We start from the raw sequence: 12,878 nt of genomic DNA on the forward strand, positions 1-12,878 counted from the left end.
CCTCAGTGTGTCTTTTGGGATTTTAGTGTTGAAAATTTTGGGTCAATCTCTGTAATATATTGTGTTCAGGCACCAGACATCCATCTATCTGTCTATCTCAATACAAATCCTACCTTCTGTGAACCATAAAACTCCTAACAGACTGACATTACCACTTCTCACATCGACAGAACATACTGAGCACACATGACTTGGGGAAAAATTACAGAGGCAATTTGAAAGATCAGAAAGGAAAAAGCAGAAGATTTCTGGTCCCTGGGTGTGAGTGGCCAAATCCCACAACAAGTCTTTAGCTGGCACAAATCATCATCACTCTGTTAAGGCCTGTTTTTCTCCCAGCTGAAGGACAGGCCCAGCACTTCTCCAGCTACCTGTGATCCTCAGGACAACACATTCTAGAGCATTTCTGACAGAAGAAATTATTTTCATTTTATTCCTAAGCAGCACCCCTGAGTTACTTCCAGGAATCATTGGTGAGTACCAGAAGCCAGAATGTCAGAGGGTGGGGCTGTGCTGAAAGAGAAAAGACCCCAAAGCCAACCATGGTGCCAGTCCATGTGCCTTTACTAACAGCCCCTGAGCATGCTCCTCAACAAAGCAATCTGCTGAGAAGTTAATTCCTACATTCCAGTTTAAGTTTAGGCACACTGCTTCAGGAATAAGGTATTCCTTTACTCCTGACTGGGATCTGTGCACCTTTCTCTATGTTGCATTACACTGGTCTTTATGGGGAAGAGGAAAAAGACCTATAGCAATTCCTGATGGGATTTGTTCCTAGAAGGTCTGTATGGTCTGTATCAAATAATGCCCTTGTAAGCTAAGAGCAGAAGAGAGAAAACCCTCAAATACACCCACTTCTAAAAGAACCAAATCTTTTAAGAATTTACCTATAAGAGCCCAGTTTCCCAAAGCAGTTGTTGGGCTGCCTGAGTGGCTCCGTTTCCCAGTGCTCAGTTTGCCATGGTGGAACAATGTGTGTCACGGAAGCAGAATGCACAGAGGAAAATAAAGAGCATGGCAAACATTCATTTGTCATATGTCACAGGAGATGGCATGCAACTTCTACTGATGAGCAGAGATGCTTCAAGAGGGGACAGAAAAAGAGAATCTTATCCAGCGAAGACAAATCTGCAGCTGACCGCACAGCCTGTGGGTTTCATGGCTCAATCATTTCCAAATCTTTAGAAATCAAGGTAGTGAAAACCTATTTGCTTTTGGAACAACCTGCTTTTTAAGACAGATATTGTCTTACAGCACTCTACCGTGACAACCAGGGACCTGGTCCACAGCACACCCAAATCAACTAAAAGATGTCTGTTGGCTTCAAGGACCAAGCCTCAGACAGCCAGAAATCTCAAAGGTAGGTATATCGTTGTGAAGATTTTTAAGAGTTACCCTGTTCTGCATAGAATGGGTGCCTCAGACAGACCGGATGCTGGATCTGTACTACCCAGGAAAAAGGGGACATCTGAAGAGATGGGGAGGAGAAAATCTCTCCCAATAGTGGGAGAAATCTTCTTTCTGAAGATAATTACTTGAGAGTGCAACTGCAGCTTTCCAGGGATACAAGAGAATTTCTTCGGTTTGTAAGCTGTTGCCTTATAAAGGAGATTTTAAACTAAGAGACAGGGATGTGTTTGGAGAAAGGCGTGTTCATTCCCTAGTGTCTCAGCTCTAAAAAGACCAGAGCATCCAGAATGGTGGCATCATGTCTCTCTCTAGAACTGCAAATAATTGAAACTTCTCTGCTAGGAGAACATTTAGAGTTAAGGAAGTCATAGCGGGACTGAATCCTTGGCTGCCATGAATCAGTGTCACTTCGTTGACTACAGTGGAATTGGTGATTGACGCTGCCTGAAAACTTTAACTGACCCCGGTTGTGGTTAGTACCTTTCCGGGCAGAGCATTGAGTTTTCATTCACTGCTTTGTGACTGGGAAATGACTTGGCTACTTTCTTCTTTCCTGCAGAAATGACTTCTCCTTTCCCCTCCAGCTCAGCATTCTAGCCAGTGTTTCAAAAAGGCTGGGTGAAGCTCAGCAAAATGGAAAAATGACCCATTTGAAATAAAAGCTGTCTTTTCTCTAGCCACAGTTACAGGGCAGCTCGAAAGACACCTGAGAAACAGGGTTTGCACCATAAACCTTCAATTCTCTGCTACAGCGGTGTCAAACATTGCAGAGATCAGAGTTTTGATATTCACTTGTATCTGGCCAAAGTTACCATATCCATGAATTATTCAAATATGCAATTATTGCATTTGATATATCACTGGGTATAACTGTGGGAATGAGAAACATTGTTCTAGTGCAGCTGATTGTATATGCCTTCCAAACCATAAGGACATCAATTTAAGGTGCTCACATTGATGGAGCACTCTGCAACCCCTTATTAAGATTCTTGCCAAGTCCGGTAGCAGTTTTCCCCTGCAGAGTAAATTTCATGGAGTTTTTTAGCCTCCCTTTTCTTTATACCTACAGCGTAAGTGCCAAACACTACCACATACAGCTTCAATTCATGGTTGTGCAGTAGCTTTCAAAGGTCAGTGGCGAAAAGATCAGACCCTTTTCAGACTACTGATCAATGCTACACAAGTGACCTGAGTTGTGTGAACCATATGTTGGAGCTGACTTGTAACTTTGACTCTGTTGGGAATTTCCAGTTTCTTGCATTAACCTTCTTTGCTAATTCACTTTTCCTTAGAACTGGAGGGCTGTGCCCTGCCTTTGGCCTACACTGTCTGTTATCATCTTTATCTGGACAAAAAAGCGTGTTCATGAAGCTGATCTTTTCTTCTGACTAAACACACCAGAGAGCGAGCTATTAGCCTGCAAGCATATGAAGCATGGGGGCCGTCTAAGAAGAACATCTCTTGCCTGAAGTCCTAGACCTTTATGGTCTCAGACACTGAGCTTCAAACAGCTTGCCTTTGCTCTCTTCCCCAAGCGCTTGCATTTGCAAATTGATAACTGCTGCTTTCCTGTCTGCTTATTAGTGGGTGCTGCTCTCCCAGTGCTCCAGTATCAAAAGATTTTGCTGACATGTCATTTATTTGAAGGTCCTGTAGGAAAATGACCACACTTCTTTTTAAACCTCATCCTGGATTTTCACAAGCTTCTTTCATTGTGGGTCTTTCTGTCTCTCATTCTATTTGTACCTATTTTATTTAGCAAAGCTTTGCATTCTGTCAGTGTTTGCAGCTGCCGGAACAAACATTTCAGCTATGGGTGTCTCCTGTGTTTTTCCATTTCTTTGGCTCTCATTTCAGATAATGGCTGCTTAAAACATCTACTCATTCCTTTTCTTAGATTTCCCAGTTGTTCTTCAAGCTGAAGTCCCTTGAGAACTGGCCCATATAGAAATGTTCCTTCAAAGGTTACTCTCTTCAGGTTACTGCAGCTGCCCATCAGCTGAAGCAGTCAAAGCTCACATCATTTGGCTCAGAAAGGCTCTAAACCTGACCTACTCATTTAATTTGCATGACATGGTCCATGTGAGATCCCATAGTAATATTGTTGGTCAAGTGGTTGAATATAACACTACCACCCTCCAGTCAACCTTGCGGCTTTGAGGGGTTTTGCTGTTGGAAGCCTTTGCAGGTGGCACACCCATACCAAGCTCCCGGTCTTTTCACAGTAGGGACAACTCAGCAGGCTCTTTGCTGGCCGAGTCATTGGGGAAAATTCTCACAAGTCTCTGAAAGTTTACTTTAGAGCATCAGTACCAACTGCATCACAATGGAATGAGAAATGGGAGGCTGCTTTCATATCTATTATTTAATTATGAAATAATTGCATTATCTAACATTTTAAAAAAATTGAAACATGGGTTTTAATGAAGAATTCCTGCTCTGAACTGAGGGAAAGTGTTATGGTATTGCATTATGCTGCCCTATCACTCCCATGACAAATAGTGCAGATACGTTAGTGACCTACGTGGACTCATTTAGATGCAAACACAGCAACAGTCCTGAAAATCTGCCCTGCTTTGAGGAAGAACAAGTTCCAAATATTGCTGAATGGAATTCAGTCTCAGAGCAGTAATTACTGATTGTAATTTTGAAGTAAATGCAGTAATTAATTATTGTCGTTTTCCATCAGTGCATTATATTGTGTGCCAATCTTAGAATAACTACAATAATTAGCAAATGCAGTTTTGCATGCTTTGGTATCGAAACTGTGGTTTATAAAATAGACATGAGGATTTTACCATAATAAAGTTATTAGTAATTTTAATGGGCAGACAGGTTAAAAATGATCAGCTAGAAAAGAAAAGGGTTTCCTTGTCAGCTTTGCAAACACCCTCAATAGTTCTTTCAGCCCCTCTCAGTAACATTCACTTCCATTCTCTCATGTACGAGCACAACAGTGTAAAGTTTGGGTTACAAACTCAGTGAGGGACGTTTCATTCAATCACAGTTGTCAGTGGAAATTAAGAGCAAAAGTAATCCAAAGAAAAAGAATACATTGGCTGAGGTGATGTTTTTCCTGTACCTAAACAGACTTTCCCAAATGAAGCAGTGCTGGTTTTGTTCTCACTTTATTCACTCATATTAAAGCTTGTGCTGGAGTACTGTTTTGATGTAATTATACTAGTGCAAATTTCCATAATGTAAGCAAGTCCTAAATGATCTAAGTAATGACTAAACGAGGGAAAAGACAATAATCTGTGCAGGACAAAGAGAAATTGGTTAGCACGATTGTAGGAGACATAACTACAAGAAATGGGATTAGATCCTGATGAAGGATATTTAGTTTGAATCTCAAGATGAACAGCTTAATAGACAACAGTGAGATCAATGCAGCTGCAGAATAGCCTCTCACTGGAGGTAATACAAGCCTGTCTGAGAGGGATAAACAACCCAAAATTCAGTGAAAAATACAATTTCATTAGACTTCGCATTTAAGTGATCTGAAATGACAAGAAAAGCCAGATTTTTTCCATTCACATCGTCTTGTTTATGAGCATTTGGAATTTTGCTTGTTCACTTTATTTTTGGCTGGTAATGTCTGCTTACTTTAAATTGAGGTGTTTCGTTGTTTTTTGTTTCTTCTTTTCAGAGCACAGAAAAAGGAAAATGCGAAGTTTTCCAGTTTGGTAACCTATAAATTCCAGCCAGCTGCGAAAGCCAGTATCTCACACCTCCTACAATAAGCCACACATCAGCATATGTTCAAGAAGCTGTGAAAGAAGACCTGAACATCTTTTCTTTGTATTTGAGCTTTGGCCTGTGTTATTTCCCTTGGCATTTTGGCGAAGAATGTTGCCTGGACAATACATTCTGTTAATGTTTTGCTGCTACTCTTAGGAGCACAGCTGAAAAAAAGATGTTACTGTTGACCATCTTTTTTATCACTCTCCTGCTTCACTTATGCCTCACTCAATTTGTCCCACTCACACTCACTTTGTCTCACTCAGTTTCATGCCAGTCAGTGCTCCAGGTTAGTCCTATCCAAACGTCTCTCCATCTTTAGCTTTAAATGAAACTTCAGCAGCAGAGTACCTATCTGACGTGGTAAATGACACTTTCCTAATAATCAGTCACAGCAATGAAGCCACAGAAGGGGAATGGAAAGGATTTTCACTGCTCTTCTGTGCAATGTCTTTTATTGCTCTGTCAATTGGATGCTTCTGTGCTGCTTTGTTAAGTACTTAGTTCTGGAAGAGTGAATTATGGGGTCTTCTAGGCAATATTGTCCTATCACGGCTACTACTGACTTAGCATGGATGGAGCACTGGGAATCTGGCTTTGAGACCCACAGTGTAGGGCTGGAATGACAGCAATCACTTCTGCCCCCATGGGGACGATCAGAGGAGCTCGTCTTTCTGTCTGTTCTAGCAGTCCTCCATGGTGCTGAGGCCATGCAGAGGGCTCACATACACCCCCAGACACTGCAGGTTGAGCCTACAGCTTTGCCACATCATGGGGTATATAAGGGCTGCTAGGAATGGCGACCCAAGGGAGCTACAGATTTCATGGAATTTTTTTCTTCATTGTTTTGTGCACTTACTGTCTGAAATACACATGAAGTGCCTCTGAATCCTTGCTTCCTATACCTGAGGAGGTGCTTGTAATAGAGTGTATTGATTTTGGCAGAGTTGCCTCAGGTGATACTTCTCTCTTACTTTTGCTTTTTTTCTGTCCCCCACCTTTGCTTTTTTTTTTTTTCCCCTACAACCACCTCTGTAATTATAAAGAAATGAGAACAGAAGCAGGCATTTTGGAAACATTTTGCCATGTGAATTCTTCAGGGCTTTGCTTGCCACAGCTTGTGGGCTTATCTGCCACATCACAGAGACCCTCTCAGTGTCTGACAACAACTTTAGAGCTATTGAAAGGAAAACAAAGGATTTCAAATCATTGTGGTCTAGACTGCTTGTGTCCCAAAAGGGAGATTTATAAGTCTAAAAAAACTGCATCCAGAATTAAAATTGAGTGAAGATCTTTCGCTCTTTGTTAGGAAAAAAGCTCTGGTGGATTACATCAAACTGGGTGCTGCTTGTATTTTTTGTTGGCAGATTCTTATTTTTTGAAAGGAAAGCTCTTCCTTAGAAAAATCCCAATTAAAATGTTTCTTGAGCATCCTCTTGAAGCACATGAGTAATTGCCCTGATGTCAATATGGTTATGCACATGCTTCAGATTGGAATTAAGGACCCTGAAGAGCTGAAACCAAAGTAAAATTGGATAAAAAGCACACAGAAGTTATTGTGTTTCTGCCAGTTAAGGGAACTGCCTGCTCTCAAGCTTTGCAATAGCCGCCTGTGCCGTACCCATGGGCCTAGCTGCCTGCTGTCCTAGTGTTTTTAGGAAACTTTCTGTTGCAGTAATGACACTGTCTGCTGAGCGGGCAAGTCAGAGAATTCTTGTGCACATCAAACCATCCATGGCAATACAGTAACACTGTGCTGAGCCAAGAACAACTGACTAATCTCTAAGTAAGGGTTATTACTGAGGGCTTAGCCCTATTCTGATTGCTATCGCACAGCCCTGATGGGAAGCTGACTTGTGGCCATCACTGCTGAAAATCCGCTATCTGCTTCTAGTGTTCTGGTATGGATGTTTCTGAGCACTGGAAAGGAGATGAGTTGAAGAAAGAGCTGGACCTAAGCCATTCCGCGCTTCTGGGTATCCGTGCTGTCACTAAGTGTCCTCTAGCCTGGTGTGGTACTCCCTGTGATAGATCAGCTCCTTCCCTGGGGTACGCTCCTTCAGTGTCCTCGTGGGGCCACATGCTCTTGGCCAATTCCTTTTGTCAGATGCAAAAAAACACACACAAAACTTTTTTTCATGGAGAACTCTCTCCTGCTAAAAGACAGGTACATCTTCAGCTCCAGTGATGGGCCTACCAAGGTGGAAGTCTACAAGAGAATAAAGACTTCTGGGCTGCATTTACTCCATTTTGATAGGGACTGTCTGTACTTCTAATAAAGGCTCCTATAAGCAGAGCATGGAAGTGAGCTAGTGGTGATGACTGCACTGATTTTGCTGGACAGCAGAGCATTAAAATAAAAGTGAAAGCTAGGAAGGCTAAAGGACTTCTTACTTAGACGCGACAGTTCCAGACTGTTCTCCTGCTTTGCAGAAGCAAAAGAAAGAAAGAAAAAAATGCTCTAAGAGAAAGAAATTGAATTTTATTGCCATTTTACCAGCTGATTCCTTTTTATCTAATTTATTGGGGAAAACCCCCCCCCAACAACAAATCTTGGTCCTACTACTGAGTAATCTTTTTACACTAAACAAGCTGAGACCTCAACATCAGCACGATCATGAAAAGGTAGAGGCAGAGCACTTCATAATGATCAAATATGATGAAAACACCACAGACTCATACCAGTCAATCTTTAACAACACAGGTGTCTACAGCCCTGCACTTTCTTGCACAACCATAAGAAACAAGCGTATCCTCAATGATGACAGCTATGCTATAATATAAAGCTATTGCTTGGTGCCAGACTAGGGAGACACTTGTGTTGCTTGATCCCTTTGCAGGTGTCGCTGAAAATCTCTGCAACAAAGACAGTCCCTGCTTTAACAAAATTGCATGCATGCATCTTCCACTCTCCCCCAGCAAAAACTGCAGTAAAAAGCGAGTGTGATGAAGCAAAAAGCATTTGGGTATGGAAATATATTTTAGTTTCAAGCTTCCAAGAGGCCTTGTCATAAGCAAGGAAAAGAAAAGAGGTATTTGAAGAGGTAAAATATATTGACCGTTATCTTCATATAGTCACGTATAAAGGACAATCTAAGCTATGGAGGCTGTATCTTGCATATGCACCTAATGTTTACTCAAAGGTTTCTTAATCTACTTCATGTTGTCTTCAGTGTAGCACCTCTTTCAAAGACATTTTGATCCCATTTCTTAGTTCTCAGTGGAAAGGATACTGCTCTGAAGACTGGAACAATACATTTTTCAAAGTTATTAGAGATATTAATATCAGAACACTTTATAGTTCTTTGGGAAGGCTGAAGGTAGAGAGTTCCTGCCTGTACCTTAGATGGGTCAAAAAAAGGCCTGAATCACTGAATCTTAGACGTTAAGGCTATTATGGCCTAGAATGGTTACCTGATCCATCTCTCTGTCATGAATTTGGGAGTGCAAACTGCTTCTTACAGCTTGGGGCCACCATGGTTGCTGGGTTTATTGGGAAATCTCTGGTGTGGAACATTTTTAACAACAGGGAGACTTCCCGTCTCTGTAACAAACACATACAGTTTTATACTTCTGTTTCTCAAAAAATTATCTGACGGAAAAGCCAGCTGGTGGTGGAAAATATTTCCATTTTTGGAAATATCTCCATTTTTTTTTATTGGTGATAGGCTGGGATTCCAATGAAACAAGCTGCTGCTCCTGATATTTTTGACACTGTTACAGAATCACAGAATCACAGAATAGTAGGGGTTGGAAGGGACCTCTGTGGGTCATCTAGTCCAACCCTCCTGCCGAAGCACGGTCACCTACAGCAAGCTGCATAGGACCTTGTCCAGGCGGGTCTTGAATATCTCCAGAGAAGGAGACTCCACAACCTCCCTGGGCAGCCTGTTCCAGTGCTCCGTCACCCTCAGAGGGAAAAAGTTCTTCCTCATGTTCAGACGGAACTTCCTGTGCCTCAGTTTGTGCCCATTGCCCCTTGTCCTGTCACTGGGCACCACTGAAAAGAGCTTGGCCCCATCCTCCTGACACCCACCCTTCAGATATTTGTAGGCATTTATAAGGTCCCCTCGCAGCCTTCTCTTCTTCAGGCTGAACAAGCCCAGTTCCCTCAACCTCTTCTCGTAGGAGAGATGTTCCAGTCCCCTCATCATCCTCGTAGCCCTCCGCTGGACTCTCTCCAGTAGCTCTTCATCTTTCTTGAACTGGGGAGCCCAGAACTGGACACAGTACTCCAGATGAGGCCTCACCAGGGCAGTGTAGAGGGGAAGGAGAACCTCCCTCGTCCTGCTGGCCACACTCTTCTTGATGCACCCCAGGATCCCATTGGCTTTCTTGGCAGCCAGGGCACACTGCTGGCTCATGGTTAACCTGTCATCCACCAGGACGCCCAGGTCCCTCTCCACAGAGCTGCTCTCCAGCAGGTCCACCCCAAGCCTGTACTGGTGCATGAGGTTGTTCCTCCCCAGGTGTAGGACCCTGCATTTGGCTTTGTTGAACCTCATCAGGTTCCTCTCTGTCCAACTTTCCAGCCTATCCAGGTCACGCTGAATGGCAGCACAGCCTTCTGGTGTATCTACCACACCTCCCATTTTGGTGTCATCAGCAAACTTGCTGAGGGTACATTCTAACTCTTAATCCAGGTCGTTGATGAAGAAATTAAACAAGACTGGGCCCAGTACTGACCCCTGGGGGACACCACTTGTTACCAGCCTCCAAATAGACTCAGCGCCGCTGATGACAACCCTCTGAGTTCTGCCATTCAGCCAGTTCTCAATCCACTTCACCAACCACTCATCCAGCCCACACTTCCTCAGCTTCCCTAGGAGGGTATCATGGGAGACTGTGTCAAAAGCCTTGCTGAAGTGAAGGTAGACAACATCCACGGCTCTCCCTTCGTCTACCCAGCCAGTGATGTCATCATAGAAAGCTATTAGATTGGTCAGGCATGACATGTTATGGAAGTTCCCTTGGAGTGTTAATCTGTCTCCTTTCCAACAACACAAAGTACATGGGTCTAATAATGAGACCCTCTCATTGTACTGTCTAGGTTCTCACTCAAGCAAAGTTTCCTTGGCTTTAGTTGGGTTTCATCTACATGTAGAAGTGTACAGTAACTGAGCATGGATCCTTCTATTAATTTCTTGGGCTTGGGAAGAAAGAAATTATTAGTTATTTAGTTGTCAGGGAGACATATTTACATAAAGTTATTATGCTGGGATGAAATTGGATACAGACTATACCACATGAAGAATGAAGAATGCTTTGAAACGTTTGCAACACAGAGCTATTGAGACAGACACTGCCCCAGTCCAGTCACCTGGGATTAAACTTCAGCCCAGTCCCATCTCTTAATTGCAGATTTTCTTCAGCCACCAGAAATGCTTTCGTTGGCTGAGCAAGGAGAACCAGGACGGCTGCTGGCTCTCCTTTATTGACCAGGAAGGCTATCTAGAGGTGCAGGATGCCCCTGGGGTGGGCAGCTTTGCTCATCCCTCGTTAAGCATCCTTCCACCTCTTTTTCTAAACAGACGCACACACAAACGGTTCCTGGTTTATGTGTTGGTGCGTATTTGTGCAGTGTGGCTCTAGCCAGAGGCCTAAGTGAAACAGGCAGAAGCTAGAGAGTTGCAGAGCTGAATCTTTTTGAGGGTCTACAACACAAAGAGAGGCTACAACCACAGTTGACAACCCCTTCCCCATGCAGTTACCTGTGCTAGTGCTTTGTATCCAGTGGTTCCCACAACTCTTCAGTAGGGACGATTAGCATCCTTTGGCCTCTTCAGCTGCACCTTCAGCCTCTTCATGCCAATCTGGAAGCCATTCATAGCCTGGATGGCAGCTTGGGCACTGGCAGGATTGTCAAAACTCACAAAACCTGTCAAAACATGAGGCAAGGCAGGAGACTTAATGAGCTGAAGGGGGCCAAGGTACGTACATGTAACGACCACTGAGAATGAACATGGGGAAGAGGGTGAGGGTGGTGGGAGTGAGGGAGTAAGCAGGTAGGAAGGTGGGCGGGTGGGCAGGAGAGTGAGGAGAGGATGGTTGCCAATGGGGGACGAAGGGTAGGAGGGGTTTTTACAGATCAGTGTCCCAGGATGCAGTGCCTGGTCTGAGTGTTATTTGGACATAATATTTTGTGAAGCACAGGGATCCAAGTGTTGGTGCCACAGTACCAGCACCCGCAAGATCTGGGTCACCTTTGAGCTGGGTATCAGCAGGTGTGATGCGTGGTCTCACTGGCACTCTGTCTTCTTCTTTTTCCCTCTGACTTGACTGGAGTAAAACTCTAGATCCTCCACTCAGCAGCATAACCTTTCCTTTGTCTTTCAGTATTCATGACGAAGGGAACCTGATACACCTACTGCTACTTTCTTATTAGGGCAATATAAATAAAATGTGCTTTCCTGACATGGTTTCCATGAGTAGTTTCATACCTTGCCATCAAATCGTCCAGTCAGCCATGGAGCGCATCCAGCAGTAGAAGAACCTATAGTGACTGAATATTATATCTGCAGGCCACCTCAAATGACATTCCTTGTCTTAATGGAAGACTTGCTTTCTGAGGATCAGAAGAGCCAAGATAGGTCATAACCATGCAAGATGAAATGCATCTAATGCATTCAGATTTGTGGAGGGTTTCTGGTGTTTGTTTTTTTTTTTCTCTTCCTTTGTTTAATGTTAGCTCCAGGAAAATGATGCATTTGGCCAGATTGTATATGACTTTAGCTGGAGTGACCATGGGTCAGAGATATTAGTGAGGCAGGGGGCCACCACATTGTATAAGAATTGCCTCTGCTACCTTTGCCAGAAACATCCCTGTGTGCCAACAATATTTCTGAGCACAAACCCTGGGCTAGACTAGCCTGGACCAGCCTGCACTCCAGACAAAGCCATCTGTTTTCCCACCCTGCAAAGCTCTGGCAGCACAAATCAACCCTAGGAACCCAGTGTTTCTCAACAGACAGGCTGAAATGAAAAGACAGTTTGAGAGTCCCTCAAAAAGCTAATGCTGAGCATTTACTGCCATGTATACACCTGCTCCTGACAACAGCACTAGGCATGGCTTACAGCCTTGGGCTGTACTATGAATGCATTCAGCAGCAGCTCCTCCCTGGTCTAGTTCATCCTCAAAAGCAAGTCTCACAGATGACACAAGGTGGCTTGCATTTGAAAAAAGACAGACATACATATGTGTGCAAACACACCTTCTCACTGTTGCATTAAAGCTACATTTCCCTGCCTTTGACTAATAGTGTATGTTTGTGACATCATAAAACCTGTAGTCTTAGACACAAAGTGAGACAACAGGTTTATTGAGTATGGCAGATGTGGTTTCAAGAGGGAAGCCCATGGATAAACCAAGCATTCCTCTTCATCCTCCCTTCTTGAAGCCAAGGCTCCCGGTAACTGTCTGTCCATGCAATTTTCCTGCCTGCCACCTGGATGAGGAAGTACCAACACTGCAGCTCTGAAGATGTGAGCAGAAGTGTTGTTGCTCAAGCCTCACAGCAGTCATCAATCTCTAGACAGAAAACTGGAGTTATGGTGAGTAAAGAGCTGAGATATTATTCAATGGCAATGGATTTGCTTTTGCAATCACTTATTAGCCAGGAAGTACCTGGTAATATTCCCAGTTTACATTTGACTAGTGAACAATCTCTCAGTCAACAAGGTCGTATGATTTGATCTCAGCAAAGGAACAAACTAAACAGCTCCAGATT

At 43.5% G+C, this 12,878-nt stretch overlaps 1 protein-coding gene across 13 annotated transcripts in view; it reads right to left on the reverse strand.

The window, feature by feature from the left end:
* Positions 1-12,878, reverse strand: part of CELF4 (CUGBP Elav-like family member 4) — a 730,949-nt gene that overhangs the window by 20,949 nt on the left and 697,122 nt on the right. For all 13 annotated transcript variants that reach the window (XR_012766635.1, XM_075447257.1, XM_075447252.1 and 10 more), the window contains one exon: positions 10,863-11,029. Coding sequence is in view for 12 of the 13 variants with exons in the window: in XM_075447257.1 (XP_075303372.1) it covers positions 10,902-11,029 (128 nt within the window). In the remaining variant the exon portion in view is untranslated. The remainder of the gene's footprint in view (positions 1-10,862; positions 11,030-12,878) is intronic.

The sequence above is a fragment of the Opisthocomus hoazin genome, chromosome Z (assembly GCF_030867145.1).
Source record: "Opisthocomus hoazin isolate bOpiHoa1 chromosome Z, bOpiHoa1.hap1, whole genome shotgun sequence".
In the NCBI taxonomy this organism is placed as follows: domain Eukaryota; kingdom Metazoa; phylum Chordata; class Aves; order Opisthocomiformes; family Opisthocomidae; genus Opisthocomus; species Opisthocomus hoazin.